Source organism: Notothenia rossii (assembly GCF_949606895.1).
Source record: "Notothenia rossii genome assembly, chromosome: 3".
Lineage (NCBI taxonomy): Eukaryota > Metazoa > Chordata > Actinopteri > Perciformes > Nototheniidae > Notothenia > Notothenia rossii.
In genome coordinates, this window is record NC_136901.1 from 15,123,806 (window position 1) to 15,146,315 (window position 22,510).

The 22,510-nt window shown below is 40.6% G+C and overlaps 1 protein-coding gene across 2 annotated transcripts; it reads left to right on the top strand.

The window, feature by feature from the left end:
- The first annotated feature begins 8,173 nt into the window (after positions 1-8,173).
- LOC307033924 (uncharacterized protein) lies at positions 8,174-11,600 on the top strand. Of its 2 annotated transcripts, XM_079672558.1 has the most exons (5): positions 8,176-8,312; positions 8,682-9,070; positions 9,175-9,316; positions 9,422-9,494; positions 9,711-11,600. In XM_079672558.1, exons 2-5 carry the CDS (start codon positions 8,692-8,694, stop codon positions 11,145-11,147), a joined length of 2,031 nt encoding a protein of 676 aa, XP_079528684.1. In that variant the 5' UTR covers positions 8,176-8,312; positions 8,682-8,691; the 3' UTR covers positions 11,148-11,600. The 2 variants fall into 2 exon arrangements, with proteins under 2 accessions (XP_079528683.1, XP_079528684.1); XM_079672557.1 differs by having other exon boundaries at positions 8,174-9,070.
- The last annotated feature ends 10,910 nt before the right edge of the window (positions 11,601-22,510 follow it).

Consider the following 22,510-nt stretch of genomic DNA (forward strand, 5'->3'; position numbering starts at 1 on the left):
GAAGTGATTTTCGCTGCAGTTTGGAGTTTTTTTGAAGAGAAAGGTTTGGATCTAGGTAAGATCAACCTTCTCGTTACCGATGGCTGCCCGTCCATGATTGGGAAAGAAAGGGGCCTTGCATCTCGCTTATGTGCAGAGCATCCCACAGTGAACACACTGCATTGCATCATACATCAATCAGTTCTGTGTGCGAAATTGTCAGGGGAGTTGAAAGAAACAATGGAGACTGTCGTAAAAATTGTGAATCATATTCGCTCGACGTCAGGTCTGCAGCACCGACTGTTCAAAATGCTGCTTCAAGAGCAGGAAGCCGCATACTCAGACCTATTGCAACATAACGATGTCCGCTGGTTGAGCCGAGGACGTGTTCTCGAACGTTTCTTTGCACTGCGAAAGGAGGTGAGTGAATTCCTCTCAAGCCAGAAATCAAGCAAAGCTAAAGACCTACTTGCACGCATGCAAAAGCCGGATTTCATTGCACAGATTGCCTTTTTGTGCGACATCATGGGCCACCTAAACACACTCAACCTGCAGCTACAGGGGGGAAGGTCAAGTGTGGCTGAGATCATTGAGAAGGTTAGTGCGTTTCGGGTGAACCTGGACCTCTTTCTACCTGACGTAATGGGGAGGAAGATCCACTTCCCAACACTACGCAACGTCCCCGTGAGCAGCGCAGCAATGGCTGGAATGAAGGGACTTTTGAAAAGCTTGGCTGAAAACTTCACAGAGCGATTCAACGACTTCAAGATTCCAAAACAGGTTCTTTTATTTGTGCGCAATCCATTTGCGGTCGATGTTTCCGGGTCCTGTCCAGCCGAGGCGAAAGCCGTGATGCCCGGTATTGACGAGGCTGCATTCCAGCTGGAGTTGGTGCAAATTCAGAGCTCTGATGTGCTGAAAGCAAAATTCGGAGAAGAGGGACTGTGCGAGTTTTGGGCTCATTCTACTCATCAGTTTCATCACTGCCGGAGACTGGCTATCTACCTGTTAACCATGTTTGGATCTACTTACATATGCGAGTCCGGATTTTCGACAATGAACTTGATAAAGAATCAACATCGCAATCGACTCACGGATGAACATCTCAACCAGTGCATGCAGCTTGCTCTGACCTCGCACCGACCTGAATTCAGCAAACTGGCTATGGCTCGGAAATGCAACTTCTCACACTGATTTGTCAGGTAGCTTCTATTTTCATTTATTTTGTAATGATGGGACGCTGCCTATGCTTGCATCTTTGTTAATCTCGGACTTCTAGGCCTCCTCTGCCTCTTACTGATCGCATTTGCTATCCTAGGCCTAGCATTGTTTTCTGGTATTTGTTGCCACCCAGCATTTTGGTGTTATAATACACAAATCTATATGGATTCATTAGACTAAAGTAGCTGTGGTATGGGGGGGCGGGCGTGGTTTAGCGGCAGGTTGTAAAGCAGGGGGCGGAGCGGCTAATTGCCTGGGATTGACGTAGCTGTCAAGTGGATTAGAATGATAGGAATGCGGTGGTATTTAACCACGTGTGTTTTTGTTCTCTCAGTAGGAGACTGGCGGACAGACGGAAAGACGAACGTTACGCCAGGACGAGAATCCAGACCCCTGCCAGTTATCATTTGCCCGTTGAGGGATTGTTCTGTTTTAGCCACCTCGGGAACCTGTGTGAAATAAATATCCGTTTACCCGACTGCGTCTCGCTCTCCCTCCTTATATTCCGCAGCAGACCACAAATCTGCCACAGTAGCCTACATTACTATTTTGGTTGCCTATTTTACTACTACTACAATAATAATAACAATATCAATAATAATAATAATAATAAATTATTATTGCATGGTTGGTTGTACAATAACAATGGCATTTGTTCATTTTCATTGTCAGTCTTGTGGCCCTCGCCTTCAAGACATTTTACTATTGTGGCCCCCTTCCTAATCTAGTTGAATACCCCTGCTTTACAGTGATTTGATGTCGAGCATCTCACTGAGTTCTCAAATTGATGGGAGTAGGCACGGAGAACATCCCTCTTTACTTGTACACTCCAAAGACCTGTGTGTTTGCTGTAGCAGAGTCCAAGTGGTGTAGGCATTATACTTTATTTTCAGACAACAAAGAACTGTCTATTGCATTGGCCGGGAATCAGACCCGGGTCTCCCACGTGGCAGGTGAGAATTCTACCACTGAACCACCAATGCTGAATTATAAAGCCAAGCCATCATACGGCAGTTGAGGCGATGTGGAAAAGCCAAGTGAGGGTCACCGCGGGGGCTTGGACTGGGACAACTACTGTGATGTCTGTTCTCCAGGACGGCCTCCACATTTACTCTGGTTTCTCTTCAAAGCGTATAAGTCTTTCGCCTTTGCTGCTGTGCTGCACTTTGTGCCCCCGATTGGAACCTATCTCTTTAGTTATACGCTTGAGTTGTGTGGCATGTTATACGTGCTGACTCCGCGGCATTAGAAAACACTAGTTTGATGCTAAACATCAAATCCATTTAAGGGAGGAACCCGAGAATGTCTTTACGGATATAGAGCTTATAATGAAATATAGAAGCGTGGTTGCTTGGAAAACAGTCTTTGTTGGCTGAACTTTTCGCCTCAACTGCCGTATGGTGGCTTGGCTTTATAAGTCTAAAAAACAACTCACGTTAGCAACGTGGGCGCCAATGTGAGCGCTTTCGTGACCAAAATATTTGACGGCGCTGATTGGCTGAAATTATGTTTCGGCGGCACAGTTTACTATTGAGACTTTTGCAACGTGCTGGTTGCTGCTGTTTGGCTCGGGGGCAATTCCCCGTAATGATAAACTAATGCCAAGGGCAAGGCCAGGCAGGAAACATGTGACTTATCAGTAACTTTAGACATCGTAACACAATTTTAAACAAGATATATAAGAGTTACTGATACCAATTGTATGATATTTACCTTGTTCATCAAAAATAAAAAATATAAAACATATATTTTTTTTTATATATATTTTTTTTGAAATATATTTTTTTATATATTTTTTTGTATGTGGGAAGAGGTGTGGCGGCGCCCCTAGCGCCCCTATGGGCCGGTTGCCACTGTATATATATATATATAAATATATATATATTCCCGGCCCTAATATATAAATATATATATATTAGGGCCGGGACTCGGTTAAAAAAATTAATCTAATTAATTAGAGGCTTTGTAATTAATTAATCGAAATGAATCGCATTTTTAATCACATAAATATTTGACCTGAGAACAGTGAGAAGCAATTGTTTTACATGGATTTTAGTCTACCATTGAATAATGACTGAATACATAAGCTTAAGCAACAAAACATTGTTTATTTTTTTCAAGGTGGTACTTAACCAAGACCAACAGAAAAGTGCAATTTTTGCCATAAAGTGTAGCAATAGCATATTTAGGAATATAGTACATTTCAGAGATTCAGGTAGACCTTCTGTAAACTATAACACTTTGTTTTTTAAGTAAAACACAATACTTTCAAGTACATTCAGAACATTGGAAACCCTGACTATTAAAAAACATCTCTCTGTTGCTTCAGAGGCCATAACAGACTTTGTTGATTTACCAACAGTTGATTTAAAAAATCTAATCAATTTCAGTCCAACTCTCTCAATAACCTTGGCCAAAACAATAAACAGTTCAACATAAAGTGCCAGTTGCACCAACAACGTAATAAATATTTCAACATAAAATGTACCATTTAAAATAAAATAAAAAAGTGCCAGTGATTGACCTCAATCCCTCCTATTCTTCCAATATCCTTTTGAAAAATAAAATCTCTGTTGCATAGGCCACGCTAGCTGCTATATGTTTTGCATTGAGGTGACACTTGAGGCTTGATGTGCTGCGGTGATATGCGAATTCCTTTTTGCATAATTTGCAAACAACCGTGCTCTTATTGACGCTTCCATCCGTCCGTTTTTTAAAACAAAATGTCCCATCCACGGGGCCAACCAAAGCGGTCTCATCAGCTTCTTCGTTCATGTTTGACTATTGTTCACTGTGGTTTCTTGTTGTCTGAAGTCATGAACGTTAGTTGGTGCTCCAGTATAATCGGTACCCCTGAAACTCATCCAGTGAGAAACGTTCCACGGTGCAAAAATAAGTGCGATTAAAATGCGTAATTTCTTTTAACGCGTTAATTTTTGTGTAATTAATTAATCTTAATTAACACGTTAAAGTCCCGGCCCTAATATATAAATATATATATAAATACATATATATATAAATAACATGCATCATAATACAGCTCTGTAGTACAAACCTTTCTTTAATCAAATCAGTTTTATTGATTCAGATGTTATCTCACAGCACTTTACAGATACTACACTCTTTGTACAAACCTTTCTTTAATCAAATCAGTTTTATTGATTCAGATGTTATCTCACAGCACTTTACAGATACTACACTCTTTGTAGTTTATTACATTCATCCTCATTTACCAAAACCTCCTGTTTTAGAGTCATATGTGTCAGTCAGTGCTGGCTGTCATGGCTGGGGATCGAACCCTGGACCTTCTGCTCCGCGAGCCCACTTTCCTATCCTTGCCCCCCTGCTTTCATAGAGAAGAATGGGCAGTAGCCTTTGCGCGGCAAGCACTGTAATTCTCTCCGGTAACACCCACCTCTCCGCCTCTTCCAAGGAACGAGGGGGACCGTGCGGCAGAGTTTCAGTTAGATTTTTTTTCACGAATCAACTTGTCCGTTAAAGTTTAAATCTTCCGGACAAAATTAGAAATGTGCCGGTCAAAGGTCTTCTTAGTTATTTATTGAGCTTTAAAACAAATGAATAATGACTCCATATAATCATATATAAGAATAAAGCACGGAGGACAGAGATCTCTTTTTCTCCCCCTCTTCTGACAGGGGCGCCTTTCATAACACCGAAGGACACCTTACAGGGCATAGGGGCAATATAGGGAACAATTAAAACAGCGCTAAACGCTTTCAGTATTCAGGATTCTTCATCATAATTCTTCATCATTGTAACATATAGCTGTGCCTTTGTGCTTTCAGCATTCAGGAGGATATCAGAGATGAGTGAGCAGGAGAAATGCCTTCGCTGCCATGCATCAGGACTGAGTGAGCCGAAAAGGGCTTCTGCACTCTTGTATATATAGGTGTGGGAGGAGCTTATTTGTCTGAGTTTGTGAAGCTACCGTATGTTCCCGTAAGCAGGTAAATTGCCATGTATTTTCTTAATCCTATGTTGGACCTTTGTAACTCCAATAAAATGTTAATTCCAAATTGTTATGTTGTCTCCTTATTTACAATTCACGTGTTCTCTGAATTCATTTTAAGTGGGCCGCCATTTTAGTTTTAATGCATGAGGAGGAGTAAGCACGTGGGCGTCCATTTTAGGTTACGACCTGGAAAGGGTTTGATGGTTAGGATTCTAATTATAGTGAGGGGGAGAGAGTATCAGGCAGTGAATTATAAGGGGCCACCAGAGAGCGAACCTGACACAGAAATGAGAACATGGGGCACTCGCTGAGTCAGGGAAGAAAGGGTTTGAATCCTGCTGCCAAGACGGCTACAGGACTGAATGCACTGGCCATCCTTGCTCTCCACCGAGGCAGATCCAACTCCCACCTTAGACCCCAAGAAAAATGAAATGAAGTTGAGTGATAGCCATCATAGTAGTGTTTTTACTATCACTCACATATAACAATTCAAATACACTTCTTCAGTAGTAATCCCAGGAGTCTGAATGTTTCGGCTTATTATAACTAAACAATCTCCCCCCAGGATAGCCCTGTAAGGTGATCAAATCCAAGCAGTGTGTATTATAGGAACATGTAGCTGTGCGTTTGAGTTTTCAGCATTCAGGAGGATATGCAGCTATACGCATGAGCAAGAGAGATGTATTCGCCGCGCTGCATCAGGACAGAGTGAGCCAGGAAGGGCTTCCACACGCTGTTTATATAGAGGTGTAGGAGGGGCTTATTTCCCATGTAACTTTCGTGAAACCTCCGTATGTCACGGTGAGCAGGTGAGTATCCATCGAATTTCTTAATCCTGTTTTTGACCTTTGTGACCCCAATAAAATGTTCATTCCAAATTGTTATGTTGTCTCTGTATTTATTTACAATTCACGTGTTCTCTAAAGTGGGCCTCCATTCATTGCCAAGGATGAAGAAGTGACACGATTTGTGGACTATCCACAGGACAACCAAACATGTAAAATGACAGACTATAATAATTATAATCATAAATATATAGGGGAGAGTGGGGTAATTTGCGCCAAGGGGCAAGTATTGCCACCCCTGTTATCTAGAAAACTATAGAAGAAGTTGGTCATGTGACCACATATTTTTGAAGAGGCATCCATTTCAATCAACCTGCAAAGAAGGGAGACACATGGCTTGAGAGGTAAGCACATTTCAGTTAAAAAAAATTATATTATCAAGGTTTTTTGATTGCTGTGTTTGAACAATTTCACTGAGAACTTATGGCAAAAAATGATTTTATCTCTCATCAAAGATGGCAGAAAACATGCACTCTTGTCTTGTCTGAGGCACTTCCGCATTGGCGTCCCGGCTCTTCCCCAGAGTTTGCCGCTTGGTACAGGCGAGGAAAATGCGTACTGCACTTCCTACGCCGGTTTCTCTTTATAAATCACAATCGACTCGAAATGCAGAGCAGCTTTTGCGGGCTTCACGTAACGCCCATATTCGCCTATAAATAGTCAAAGAAACGCCCATTCATTCATTAATTTTGACTGACTTTATGAAGAAGATTGCAGGAAATGACGACAGAACAGCTAAAAAAAGACTTCTCACACCGTGTCAGATTTTGGTTATTTTGGGGAGGTTGAGATAAATCATATGGTTTGATGGATGCAGTTTGAAACAGAGTAGCAGCATGGAGGTCGGATCGTCACCAAAATAAATAAATGAGTGGTCCGAAAAAGGTTAATGACAAAAAAAATACACACAGCCTTCCTCAGGCAGTGTGTTTGTACCGGGGACAGGAGACCCTCCTTGATGAGAAACTCTAAGAAATGATCGGGGAATCCCTCCAGAGTGGAGTCATGACGACTGGATCTGAATTATGTTTTCGTATTTGGTGGTTTGTGTTGCAGCTGTCGATCAGCTGTGCGCAGCGTCTTCACTGCAGCAACTCTATATCCACCAGTTAAAGGAAACACAACCAATGTGTTGTGTTATATTAGCTGTACAATTTACCACATATGGTGTTCTTATTTTCCATACCTCCTGTGTTTTACGAACGACTTATCAAGTCTTGACAAACGGCATAAAACACGATTAAACGTGATAGTATATAAAACCATGCTTGTATCTACATCCTTTAGAAATGCAAAACGGCGTCAGTTTAGACGTAATTCTGTCCTCCTGCTTATCGCATCATTTATGAGAAAACATTTCATAACATTAACACAACATATTCGAGGTGGTTTTAAATAACATATCTGTATTTATTTATTTCTCCAAGTTATGTTTTTGTGTGCTCTGAGGAGTCTCAAACAGGCGTTTGTTAAATCATTTTAAGATTGGCTTTAATCAATGTTTGAAAATGAATTCTTCTTATATGATAAATGAGGTAACATTTTATTTATGGTATTATTTCCACGTATTTCTCTCCATTCTTCCTTCTGCCAACGGTGTCGCAGTTTCTCGTCTCTCCCGTTTTTGTACTTAGTGCGTACGCATGGGTTAGCGTTTGCGTGGAGGACCGCACGTTTTCCCGTCAAGTTAGTACTTTATAAATCGCAAACATTGCGTAGAAACTGGCGTACGCCATTTTTTGAGCGTATATCCCTTTATAAATGAGGCCCCAGGTGTTCATGGCCTTGATGAAGATCCGCCAAAATTAGCCACACCTGCACCTTGCACAGCTGTTTCACTGCATTACCGCAACAGTGAGTAATGTGGTGAACACAATGGTCCATCTGCTCTACAAGTTGCTGTTTAAAAAAATGATGTCCACTGTGCCCAAAAAAATAAAACAGAATGCCTGCTTCTTTCCAGTCCTCTGCCTTCAACTGCAGAATGATTGTAGCAAAATGCTAACGTTATGCTATAAAGGAACTACAGCCGAGTACAGCAGCACGACTTCAACGTCACGCCAACTTAAGATCCATGTTCAAACATAGATTCTAAATGGTACAAGTTGAAGCGTTTGTCTGAACAGTTTGCAGGAGGCAGGTAGGGGAGAGCGGGGTAATGTGGGACACCGGGTAATGTGAGACACCCGCTGTAACTAGGCAAAGAAACAAATTTGCGGTCATGTGACCATAATGTTTTCAAGCCCCTCCCACCCCCCACTTGTCATGAAGGAGAAGTTGGTGCTGGTTCTGTGGTAAGTATTTTTTTTCACAAAAATGTGTTTGTTGCATGTAAAAGTAAATTTTCTTACTGCGAACGTAATCAACTGTAGTATCAAAGCAAATTGATTCAGGTTGAAAAACTTATATCATACATGTTGATGAACTTCCAACATATAAAACCATGTGATTGATGCTAGTTAAAGATTAGCCTGAATTGCCTAGAGATGTTGTTTTTTCTAAAATGGTGGCTGTGGGGTAAAGTGAGACAGATGCTGTGGGGTAAAGTGAGACGCTGACTCACTTTACCCCGACATGAAGCACAAGTTAAGTTTAGTCTTATATATATTTTAGTCTAATATTACAATACATATGTTTTAATTTTAATGTCATAAACATTGTAGAAAAGTCATCATGCCAAGACGATACATCAGGAAGACAGCTTGGGGCCAAACACCCCTCACAGAGATGGAGAGTGCAGCTGCAGAGGTCATGCAAGGAAAGAAGTCCTTAAGACAAGCAGGAAAGGAAAGAAATATCGACAAGACAACCCTCCAAAGATTCATTAAGAAAATAGAGAAAGGGAGAGTTAAATCAGTAGCCTGGGGTGCAGTAGCTGAGGCAAAAAGAATACTGACAGATGAGATGGAGGAGGAGCTTGCCCAACATTTAAAACAACTGGCTGACCAGTTCCATGGCCTTGCTCCAGTTAAGTGCCGTGAACTGGCATTTGAATATGCAGACAAAAACCATATCCCTGTCCCTGCCAATTGGATGGAGAAACAATGTGCAGGTAGGCTAGGGTGCGCAAGAGATCACATGATTCTGTAGGTCAACTTAGGCCAACTGATCTTGCCACAAAGCTTATCTTATAATAACGAATTGTCCACTCTTTAGGAGTAGAGTGGTTTGGCAGCTTTCTAGCCCGTCGCCATCTCTCTGTCCGAACTCCGGAGGCAACATCCCTGGGAAGGGCTACAGCCTTCAATAAGACTACAGTGGGGGAGTTCTTTACAAATCTGGCTGTAGTGATGGACAGGTGACAGAATTAATTCTTTAGTTGCAAATGTTTTATGGAGGCTTTACCTGTAAGATTTGGTTTTGATTCTGATAAGGTTCTTCCCTTGCCTCTCTTCTTTAACAGACACACATTTCCTCCACACATGATTTACAATGTGGATGAAACAGGCGTCTTTACAGTACAAAAGCCACGGCAGGTAAGCTACTAGAGAGCAGCAGACTGATACTGAGTGGCTTGTGATAATGACCAGCTAGCTATTGGCAGAATGCTGAAACTAATGCTATTAGTAATGTTGTGAGCCTGTGAACTAGAAAAAAATGAATGGACTGCAACAAAATAAAATGTACCTTTAGACCAATAGTAGCCTACTGATTGCACATGCCATTGATTCTAAACTTTCTACTTGATTCAGGTTGTGACAGAGAAAGGGAAAAAGCAAGTTGGTTCTATCACATCAGCTGAGAGAGGAGAACTGGTGACTGTGGTGTGTGCAGTGAATGCTGCTGGGAATGCCATACCTCCCATGTTTGTCTTCCCCAGAGTTAGGTTTAAGGACGACTTCATGATAGGAGCACCTCCAGGAGCCAAAGGTGCCTCCACCAGAACAGGATGGATGAACGAAGACACCTGGCCTGAGTTCCTCGATCACTTGATAAAGCACACTAAGTGCACTCCTGACCATCCCATGCTGCTAATCCTGGATAATCTGAGAGCTCACATCTCACTCAAGGCAGTGGAGAAAGCAAAGAGTAATGGTATTGTTCTGCTCACCCTCCCACCCCACACATCCCATCGCTTGCAGCCTCTCGACGTGACGGTGTATGGCCCGTTCAAGACCCTATACAGCCGAGCTCTTGATGGGTGGATGAGATCTAACCCTGGCAAAACAGTCTCCATCTATCAGATTGCAGGATTTGTGAACGAGGCCTTTTTGTCAGCAGTGACACCACGCAATATCACCTCTGGCTTCAAGTCCACTGGGATCTTCCCATATAACAGAGATATTTTCCCTGAGGAGGCGTTTGCACCATCCATGGTGTCAGACCGGCCAAACCCTGAGCTGCGGCCTGCATCCACTGGTCCATCCACTTCAGATGATCCGGATGGTCCACGGCCTGCAGATGATCCACCCCCTGCAGATGAACCACCTGCTGCAGATGCTATTCCACTCGCTGATGCTATTCCATCCACTTTGCATGGTCCACATGGATGTGCCTCGCCAGCTGTCTCACGACCTGGATATGTGTCTCCTCAGGAAATCATACCACTTCCAAAATGTCCCCCCAGAGGACAAACAAAACGAAAGCGTGTGAAGACAGCCATCTTAACAGATACTCCAGAGAAGCAAATCATAGAACAGGCTTATGAAGAGAGACAAAAGAAACTGGCAGGGAAAAAGCAAAATAGCAAAGAAAAGGGAAAACCGAAAAAGAAGGCACCCAAGAAGAAAATCATAGATAGCAGCTCGGAGGAGAGTGATGACCCTGTCCCATTTGAGGATGATTTTGAGAGCTCTGAAGATGAGAGGAGTGACCCCGGAAACAAAGATCTGTCCGTGGGTGACTTCGTCCTCGTCAACTTTGCCACAAAACACCGAAGTATCCGTTATGTTGGCATGGTTGAGAAGGTTGAGGGGGACGAAATACTAACCCAATTCCTCAGAAAAATCCAGGGAAACAACAGAGAGTGGGAGAGACCCACGTTTGCTATGAAAGAAAAGGATGTGGCACATGTTCCTAAAGGTGATGTGGTGAAGAAGCTGCCTCAACCTAATAGGCCTGGAGGAACAACACGGAGAGAGCAACTCTTCACCTTTCCCTGTAACCTTCAGGGCTGGAATGTAGAGTAGGGCTTGTTTAAATATGCGGCTGATGTTCATATCATATCGTGTTCTAATCTAACTGGTTAAATGGTTAATTGAATGTTTATTAAAGCACTTTGAAATATATTATGTTGTATTTGACTTTGTTTGGAGTTACTTTGTTTAAAAAATGTGCTAAATTGACCAATCCCCATGATTATGTTGCGCATCCGACATTAGTTTTGGAATGTGTGGTTGTCAATCTATCTGTCAGGATTCTAACTGTTACAACATGTGTTGTTTTGGTAGTTTAAAAGTGGAAAAGGTAAGTGGTTCACTTTACCCCCTTGATTTCTCTAGTCTGTCTCAGTTCACCCCTTAGCTGGGGTAAAGTGAGACACAAGACCACTTTTTAAAAAACAATCATATTTTCACTGCCCTTTGTCCTGAAGACATTCTGATCATTTCCAGTGCTAGGAAACATCCTGAATTAATGGGAAATGTGTAAATGTTACTGATATATCATTTTAGCTCGCCTACAGGAGAGCAAATGTAAAAAATGTCTCACATTACCCCGCTCTCCCCTACTTGCTTTCAAGCAGAACAGGGCAAACAAACTTAGCGGGAGTGTCTACGTCGGTCTCTACAACGGAATTATTACGGATTATTTTTATTTTGAAAATCAGTTCCTGACGGACGCCAAAAAAGCCAGAGATTATGGAATTAAACCAATAACTAAAAACAAGGATAATTGTGTGTTATTGGTGAGTAAATAACAGTGTGTTATTTAGAAAAGAATAACAAATTAGAAGGAAAAAAATATTTTAAAAATACAGATTTCAGTATCCTGAGGCTCTGAGCCCCATTTATTTTCCTCACAGACGGCAAAAAAAGTCAGATATTATAGGATTTAAAATAAAAGCAATAATTGTGGCTTGATATTGAGTAAGAACATGTTTTTATGAACCACACAGCTTCCGGTCTTCCTATAACACGTAATGCCGTGAGACTACCAATAGAAATACATTGCTTTTAAAATCGTGCTGTGCAACACGAAAAAAATGGGAAAATCGTGTTGGTGAACACGAATCAATAGATTAAAAATCGTGTTGGTGAACACGAAATGCCATGAGACTGGGTTGGATATACACAGTGATAGATGTTAAGGATTAACACGTTTATAATAAATATATTTCATTCCAAATTGTTATGTTGTCTCCTTATTTATTTACAATTCACGTGTTCTCTTAATTAATTTCAAGTGGGCTGCCATTTTAGTTTTAAGGCATGAGGAGGAGTAAGCACGTGGGCGTCCATTTTAGGTTACGACCTGGAAAGGGTTTGACGGTTAGGATTCTAATTATAGTGAGGGGGAGAGAGTATCAGGCAGTGAATTATAAGGGAACACCGGAGAGAGCGAACCTGCCACAGAAATGAGAACATGGGGCACTCGCTGAGTCTGGGAAGAAAGGGTTTGAATCCTGCTGCCAAGACTGCTACAGGACTGAATGCACTGGCCATCCTTGCTCTCCACCGAGGCAGATCCAACTCCCACCTTAGACCCCAAGAAAATTGAAATGAAGTTGAGTGATAGACATCATAGTAGTGTTTTTACTATCACTCACATATAACAATTCTAATACACATCTTCAGTAGTAATCCCAGGAGTCTGAATGTTTCGGCTGATTATATTAAACAATCTCCCCCAGGATAGCCCTGCAAGGTGATCAAATCCAAGCAGTGTGTATTATAGGAACATGCGTGTGAGTTTTCAGCATTCAGGAGGATATGCAGCTATACGCGTGACCAAGAGCGATGCATTCGCTGCGCTGCATCAGGACAGAGTGAGCCAGAAAGGGCTTCCACACGCTGTTTATATAGAGGTGAAGGAGGGGCTTATTTCCCATGTAACTTTCGTGAAACCTCCGTATGTCACGGTGAGCAGGTGAGTATCCATCGATTTTCTTAATCCTGTTTTTGACCTTTGAGACCCCAATAAAATGTTCATTCCAAATTGTTATGTTGTCTCTGTATTTATTTACAATTCACGTGTTCTATAAAGTGGGCCTCCATTCATTGCCAAGGATGAAGAAGTGACACGGTTTGTGGACTATATCCACAGGACAACCAAACATGTAAAATGACAGACTATAATAATTATAATCATAAATATATAGGGGAGAGTGGGGTAATTTGTGCTAAGGGGCAAGTATTGCCACCCCTGTTATCTAGAAAACCATAGAAGAAGTTGGTCATGTGACCACATATTTTTGAAGAGGCATCCATTTCAATCATCCTGCAAAGAAAGGAGACACATGGCTTGAGAGGTAAGCCCATTTAAGTTAAAAAAAAAAAGTTTGCCCTCCAAAGTAAAATTTCTATGATCAAGGTTTTTTTGATTGCTGTGTTTGAACAATTTCACTGAGAACTTATGGCAAAAAATGATTTTATCTCTCATCAAAGATGGCAGAAAACATGCATTATTGTACTCTGCATGGGAATTTGACAGGGTATTACTCAAAAAGTACATGATAAAAGTACTTGATTGTATTTGTGGTGGTAGTTCTAATAGTACTGAGTCCAACAGTACATCTTTCACTGAGAACTTATGGCAAAAAATGATTTTATGTCTCATCAAAGATGGCAGAAAACATGCACTCTGTATGGGAGTTTGACAGGGTATTACTCAAAATGTACACGATAAAAGTACTTGATTGTACTTGTGGTGGTAGTTCAAATAGTACTGAGTCCAACAGTACATCTTTCACTGAGAACTTATGGTAAAAAATGATTTTCTCTCTCATCAAAGATGGCAGAAAACATGCACTCTGCATGGGAGTTTGACAGGTGTTAGAAATTCAAATCAATGTTTTAATGGGGAAATGTAGTTTAAACATGCCGTCAGTTTTAATGCTCTTTTATACTGAAAAACCAGAAATTCTTGTGCACAAGCAGTTAAGCTTTTATTCTGAAAATCCTTCATCTACGGTTAGCATTTAGCATGTGGCTAATATACAATTTCCTAAAGAGGTGAATTTAGTAGCGAAATGATATGGAGTGGTGCAAACCGAAGCCAACTGATTTAACACTACAACTATAGATGTCGAGATACTACCATGCTGAATATTAAATGAAGGTACAGTTTATTTGAATACATTATTGTTTACAGACGAGAGTAGCATGTGACAACATCCGGAATGACCGGAAACCAAACGAGCCGAGAAGTATTTTTTAGAGTATTGATTACAGCGTTTAGAATGTGTAAAATGAAAAGTGATGAAAGAGAATATGAGGAGAAAAGGCGTGTTAAGCATATATTGAATGTGAAAAGAACCAATCCTCTGTTTAAATGCAACAACGGACATCGGAGACGAGGCGAGCCGGCTGGCGGGGAGGAGCCAGCAGAGGATATATGACAGCACCGGAGGAGAGATCGGGTCTTCTCTTCCCTAACGAGGAGCGGATCACAGCTGTTTGTCTGACTGAACAATATCATGCTTGTGACCAACCCGCGCGTTTTTTAATTAAAGTACCCAATTGAACTTTCACAGAGACTCCATTTAGTCTCCTTTTAAAGCTTCTCTCCTGGACGGGAGAATAACGAACACAGTTTACACAGGGTATTACTCAAAAAGTACACGATAAAAGTACTTGATTGTATTTGTGGTGGTAGTTCAAATAGTACTGAGTCCAACAGTATATCTTTCACTGAGAACTTATGGCAAAAAATGATTTGATCTCTCATCAAAGATGGCAGAAAACATGCATTATTGTACTCTGCATGGGAGTTTGACAGGGTATTACTCAAAAAGTACACGATAAAAGTACTTGATTGTACTTGTGGTGGTAGGTCAAATAGTACCGAGTCCAACAGTACATCTTTCACTGAGAACTTATGGCAAAAAATGATTTTCTCTCTCATCAAAGATGGCAGAAAACATGCACTCTGCATGGGAGTTTGACAGGGTATTACTCAAAAAGTACAGGATAAAAGCACTTGATTGTACTTGTGGTAGTAGTCCTAGTAGCACTCCATCCAGCAGTACCACTTTCACTGAGAACTCATGGCAAAAATGATTTTATCTCCGTTGGAGGATGTTTAAAACCAACCTCGTCTCCGCGTGTCGTTTGGTAAACTGGGTAAATTTGTAAAAAGGAAGGGATTAAGAAACACCAGAATGCAAGTTTAAACAATAATCTTGTTTTAATGATACAAAGTAACAATACAAATACAAAGGAAGTACTTCCTGCTCTTTCTCCTGTCTTACTCTCTGGTCAGCCTGAAGAAAAAGAGGTCGAACCAAAGGAAAACACAGGCTTTCATACTAAAAACACAGGAGGAGGTGTGTGCGTGCTTTCCCCCAGAGGTCATCTTATTGGGAGAGACCAACACATGGCCTGTCGCACCCAATCAGTGCGACACAGCAGAAGAAACCCGGAAACAAAAAGTCTCTTTCAGTTTGACGAAAACCACATACCTTTTGGTGTCTGGTACGAACCTGCTCTAAACAACAAGTTTCCTTATCTTATTTCACATCTTGCAGCCAGCACACACACATCCCCTTTATGGCCCTTTGTCCCTGTGTCCATCTTCCCGCCTCAGGCTGCCACACACAAGTTAAAAGTATGTTTTAAGATATAGTTGTTATAGTTGGCTAAATATACGTAATACATTTAAATTACTTTCATATCAATAATAACGAGGAACACATTACCTATGCTCTTAAGTAGTATTAGAGATGCTTTTCAAATAGTCAAACTTCACAGAGGCCCAGTATAGAGAACACACTCATTTGTCCTGCAGCCTTTCCAGCCATTTGAGCTATTGTTCACATCTTTACTTCAAATAAAAGGTTTCACATTGCATATTTCCAGCTTCCTTTACACATACTGTTATTATTAACACAAAGTAATTAACCACACACATCTATTGAAAACAAGTAGATTTCCCTGATAATTGACATGATGAAAATCTTAAGAAGAATGTCCCCTCCCCCAGCTCTCTCGTCCCTGTCATAAAAGCTGCTTCCATTTCATATAGAGTAATAAAACATGTTTAAGCTAATTTCTCCACAATGTTTGTATTCATTTAGTACCCGCACATGAAAGAATAAAAACAGAGGTATAGTTGAACAGTAATCACGCAGCACATATATTTACTGCAATGAAAACACACACATTTGCCCTAAGCATGTGTAACGCACCCTCTTCTTTTATGAGGGAAACATTCCAGAGTTTTGGAGCTATCCCCAAATTAGGATGTCCCCTGCTCACATCCCTTTCTAAACACAAAGACTTCACCTCAATATATTGGGGAGGAAAAATATACTTTGTCCCTTCAAATTTAACACACATGAATATATATAAGGTGACTTTAAAATGAATATACCAGATTTAACTTTCCTGCCATAACACGTTACTTTAATACTTCAAATAATTCAAATAATCCTTCATCTCTCATCAAAGATGGCAGAAAACATGCATTATTGTACTCTGCATGGAAGTTTGACAGGGGATTACTCAAAAAGTACACGATAAAAGTATTTGATTGTACTTGTGGTAGTAGTCCTAGTAGCACTCTATCCAGCAGTACCACTTTCACTGAGAACTTATGGCAAAAAATGATTTTATCTCTCATCAAAGATGGCAGAAAACATGCATTATTGTACTCTGCATGGGAATTTGACAGGGTATTACTCAAAAAGTACATGATAAAAGTACTTGATTGTATTTGTGGTGGTAGTTCTAATAGTACTGAGTCCAACAGTACATCTTTCACTGAGAACTTATGGCAAAAAATGATTTTCTCTCTCATCAAAGATGGCAGAAAACATGCATTATTGTACTCTGCATGGGAGTTTGACAGGGTATTACTCAAAATGTACACGATAAAAGTACTTGATTGTACTTGTGGTGGTAGTTCAAATAGTACCGAGTCCAACAGTACATCTTTCACTGAGAACTTATGGTAAAAAATGATTTTCTCTCTCATCAAAGATGGCAGAAAACATGCACTCTGCATGGGAGTTTGACAGGTGTTAGAAATTCAAATCAATGTTTTAATGGGGAAATGTAGTTTAAACATGCCGTCAGTTTTAATGCTCTTTTATACTGAAAAACCAGAAATTCTTGTGCACAAGCAGTTAAGCTTTTATTCTGAAAATCCTTCATCTACGGTTAGCATTTAGCATGTGGCTAATATACGATTTCCTAAAGAGGTGAATTTAGTAGCGAAATGATATGGAGTGGTGCAAACCGAAGCCTACTGATTTAACACTACAACTATAGATGTCGAGATACTACCATGCTGAATATTAAATGAAGGTACAGTTTATTTGAATACATTATTGTTTACAGACGAGAGTAGCATGTGACAACATCCGGAATGACCGGAAACCAAACGAGCCGAGAAGTATTGTTTAGAGTATTGATTACAGCGTTTAGAATGTGTTAAATGAAAAGTGATGAAAGAGAATATGAGGAGAAAAGGCGTGTTAAGCATATATTGAATGTGAAAAGAACCAATCCTCTGTTTAAATGCAACAACGGACATTGGAGACGAGGCGAGCCGGCTGGCGGGGAGGAGCCAGCAGAGGATATATATAGCAGCGCCGGGGGAGAGATCGGGTCTTCTCTTCCCTAACGAGGAGCGGATCACAGCTGTTTGTCTGACTGAACAATATCATGCTTGTGACCAACCCGCGCGTTTTTTAATTAAAGTACCCAATTGAACTTTCACAGAGACTCCATTTAGTCTCCTTTTAAAGCTTCTCTCCTGGACGGGAGAATAACGAACACAGTTTACACAGGGTATTACTCAAAAAGTACACGATAAAAGTACTTGATTGTATTTGTGGTGGTAGTTCAAATAGTACTGAGTCCAACAGTACATCTTTCACTGAGAACTTATGGCAAAAAATGATTTGATCTCTCATCAAAGATGGCAGAAAACATGCATTATTGTACTCTGCATGGGAGTTTGACAGGGTATTATTCAAAAAGTACACGATAAAAGAACTTGACTGTACTTGTGGTGGTAGTCCTAGTAGCACTCTATCCAGCAGTACCACTTTCACTGAGAACTTATGGCAAAAAATGATTTTATCTCTCATCAAAGATGGCAGAAAACATGCACTCTGCATGGGAGTTTGACAGGGTATTACTCAAAAAGTACAGGATAAAAGCACTTGATTGTACTTGTGGTAGTAGTCCTAGTAGCACTCCATCCAGCAGTACCACTTTCACTGAGAACTCATGGCAAAAATGATTTTATCTCCGTTGGAGGATGTTTAAAACCAACCTTGTCTCCGCGTGTCGTTTGGTAAACTGGGTAAATTTGTAAAAAGGAAGGGATTAAGAAACACCAGAATGCAAGTTTAAACAATAATCTTGTTTTAATGATACAAAGTAACAATACAAATACAAAGGAAGTACTTCCTGCTCTTTCTCCTGTCTTACTCTCTGGTCAGCCTGAAGAAAAAGAGGTCGAACCAAAGGAAAACACAGGCTTTCATACTAAAAACACAGGAGGAGGTGTGTGCTTGCTTTCCCCCAGAGGTCATCTTATTGGGAGAGACCAACACATGGCCTGTCGCACCCAATCAGTGCGACACAGCAGAAGAAACCCGGAAACAAAAAGTCTCTTTCAGTTTGACGAAAACCACATACCTTTTGGTGTCTGGTACGAACCTGCTCTAAACAACAAGTTTCCTTATCTTATTTCACATCTTGCAGCCAGCACACACACATCCCCTTTATGGCCCTTTGTCCCTGTGTCCATCTTCCCCCCCTCAGGTTACCACACACAAGTTAAAAGTATGTTTTAAGATATAGTTGTTATAGTTGGCTAAATATACGTAATACATGTAAATTACTTTCATATCAATAATAACGAGGAACACATTACCTATGCTCTTAAGTAGTATTAGAGATGCTTTTCAAATAGTCAAACTTCACAGAGGCCCAGTATAGAGAACAAACTCATTTGTCCTGCAGCCTTTCCAGCCATTTGAGCTATTGTTCACATCCTTACTTCAAATAAAAGGTTTCACATTGTATATTTCCAGCTTCCTTTACACATACTGTTATTATTAACACAAAGTAATTAACCACACACATCTATTTAAAACAAGTAGATTTCCCTGATAATTGACATGCTGAAAATCTTAAGAAGAATGTCCCCTCCCCCAGCTCTCTCGTCCCTGTCATAAAAGCTGCTTCCATTTCATATAGAGTAATAAAACATGTTTAAGCTAATTTCTCCACAATGTTTGTATTCATTTAGTACCCGCACATGAAAGAATAAAAACAGAGGTATAGTTGAACAGTAATCACGCAGCACATATATTTACTGCAATGAAAACACACACATTTGCCCTAAGCATGTCTAACGCAATCCCTTTTATGAGGGAAACATTCCAGAGTTTTGGAGCTATCCCCAAATTAGGATGTCCCCTGCTCCCATCCCTCTCTAAACACAAAGACTTCACCTCAATATATTGGGGAGGAAAAATATACTTTGTCCCTTCAAATTTAACACACATGAATATACTGTATATAAGGTGACTTTAAAATGAATATACCAGATTTAACTTTCCTGCCATAACACGTTACTTTAATACTTCAAATAATTCAAATAATCCTTCATCTCTCATCAAAGATGGCAGAAAACATGCATTATTGTACTCTGCATGGGAGTTTGACAGGGGATTACTCAAAAAGTACACGATAAAAGTATTTGATTGTACTTGTGGTAGTAGTCCTAGTAGCACTCTATCCAGCAGTACCACTTTCACTGAGAACTTATGGCAAAAAATGATTTTTATCTCTCATCAAAGATGGCAGAAAACATGCATTATTGTACTCAGCATGGGAGTTTGACAGGGTATTATTCAAAAAGTACACGATAAAAGTACTTGACTGTACTTGTGGTGGTAGTCCTAGTAGCACTCTATACAGCAGTACCACTTTCACTGAGAACTTACGGCAAAAAATGATTTTAGCTCTCATCAAAGATGGCAGAAAACATGCATTATTGTACTCTGCATGGGAGTTTGACAGGGTATTACTCAAAAAGTACACGATAAAAGTACTTGATTGTACTTGTGGTGGTAGTTCAAATAGTACCGAGTCCAACAGTACATCTTTCACTGAGAACTTATGGCAAAAAATGATTTTATCTCTCATCAAAGATGGCAGAAAACATGCACTCTTGTCTTGTCTGAGGCACTTCCGCATTGGCGTCCCGGCTCTTCCCCAGAGTTTGCCGCTTGGTACCGGTGAGGAAAATGCGTACTGCACTTCCTACGCCGGTTTCCCTTTATAAATCACAATTGACTCGAAATGTGGAGCAGCTTTTGCGGGCTTCACTAGGGTTGCCACCTTTCAGAAATAGAAATAAGGAACACCCCTCACGCCGCGCGGGTGTCCGAAACTCCTGAAATGCATAGAAATATATCAATTTTTTATATGAACCAAAATGCTTTGATTTAAATAATTGACATGATTTCACATACCATAATAGCCTCTGGGCCCTGGGGTCACTTGGTGGTCAGTAAGGAAGATGTAGTCAAGAAAGCATTTACTGTAGTCATACTTAGTTTAAAGTGCTTTATTAGCAATGAACTTGTAAACTTGTATGTTTAAATACATACTGTGCATAGGCTGAACTAGCCTGAACCTGAGAACAGCACCTAAATTAAATAAGCTACAATAGAATGTGCTTTAAGTGTAACATTTGAACCTGAGCATAGCCATAGTAAATTAAACAAAGCCTGCCTGCATAGGGCACGTTAACTGAAACAGAACAGCACCTAAATTAAATAAGCTACAATAGAATGTGCTTTAAGTGTAACATTTGGGAACAATTAAACTTAAGGCAGAAAACAATTAAATGAAACACACTTGTAAACTTGTTACGGGTGATTAGACTGACCTAGGCTGAACTTGAGCATATGCTAGTCTGTATTATATGCATATAAAGTGCTGTAACAGCTGTTAGAAAGCCTGCCTGAGGACTCTTTTACGAATCATCTTAAAATGAAACACTTTTGTGAACCTGTTATGATTATCTGATTGAACAAAATGACAAATGAAAAGATTGATAACATCACTCCCTGAGCCAAGTCTGAACCTGGCCGCATACCCTCTGCTTCATAACTGGGAGCCACCAGTGGAGTCAAGATACGCCTAAAGAAAGTGCATAACATAAAACTAATAAACAGATAAAAAATAAAGTGCATAGCTTCCCTCAACTCCTTTATGTCCTTTTTTTTGTTAGAACAGGTTTAAACAGTCCCCTCTCTTCCTCACTTCTTCTTCCAGGAGTACTTCTTGTTACTTCTTGCAGCACTGAGCAGCTCCTTGTCTTTCAGAGCTGTGGTGTGGAACTCTGGACAGGTCTGCTCAAAGTTCAGAGTAATGAGGAGCTCACTCCTGATGAGCTCCACTGAGCACCTGCTCCTGCAGTCACTCCACTTGTTGGTCATTCTGGAGAAGATCCTTTCCACGTATCCAGTGGATGCTGGGATGCTCAGGATGTGTCTCATGATGGAGAGCATGTTGGGCACATCCACTTCTTTAAACACAGCCATCCACCTCGCAGCCACACCCTTGGACTTCCATGCATCAGAATATTCTTCTCTGAGCCTCCTCAGGATTGTATTGGCTGTGGTGCACTCATCGTAAAGCTCATTCATCTTCAATTTATTGATGAGGTTGAGTTTGGTAGCCACCTTCTCAATTTGATTAAAGGTCAGGTTGCCATGTTGGAGTAAGAGAGGCTGCAGTGAGAAGAGCCAGTTCTCTTCGGAGAAGTCGAACCATTTCTCAACATATGAAATGGCTGTATTGAGGAATGCAGTGAATTCGGCCCTTGCCATGTGTGCGTCATGAGGGAGGAGGCGCTGCAGCTTTTGCCTTGTTAGGTACCCATAGAACTGGTCGTCTCGTCTCTGTATGAGCTTTTGCCTGAATTCATCCATGATGGAATACAACTCAACACAGGTGGTTCTATTGCTCTCCAGGCTCTTTACTACTTCCTCAAAGAGGGAGAGTATATTGTTGCAGAAAAGAAGGTAAATCTCCACAATGTCTTCATCTTCCACAGTTGAGTCTCTGTTGAGCTTTAACAAAGCTTGCACTTGCTTGGGACTCTCGTCTCCTAGACTGATGAAGTACGACTTCATTACATTACATTACATTGCATTTAGCTGACGCTTTTATCCAAAGCGACTTACAATAAGTGCATTCGACCAGGAAGATACAACCTTTAAGAAAACAGAATCATATTAGTACATCAGGTTTCATAGAGCCAAACATTTCAAGTGCTACTCAACTGGCATTTAGAAAGCCAGCCCTTTATTAGTATATAAGTGCTTTGTTAGTAATTCTATCGCTCGAAGTGGAGTCTA

Coding starts and splice junctions, on each gene's coding strand:
- LOC307033924 (XM_079672557.1), top strand. CDS start 8,692: ATGCCAAGACGATACATCAGGAAGACAGCTTGGGGCCAAACACCCCTC. Junction 9,071..9,174: donor GATGGAGAAACAATGTGCAG/GTAGGCTAGGGT, acceptor TCCACTCTTTAG/GAGTAGAGTGGTTTGGCAGC. Junction 9,495..9,710: donor CAGTACAAAAGCCACGGCAG/GTAAGCTACTAG, acceptor TACTTGATTCAG/GTTGTGACAGAGAAAGGGAA.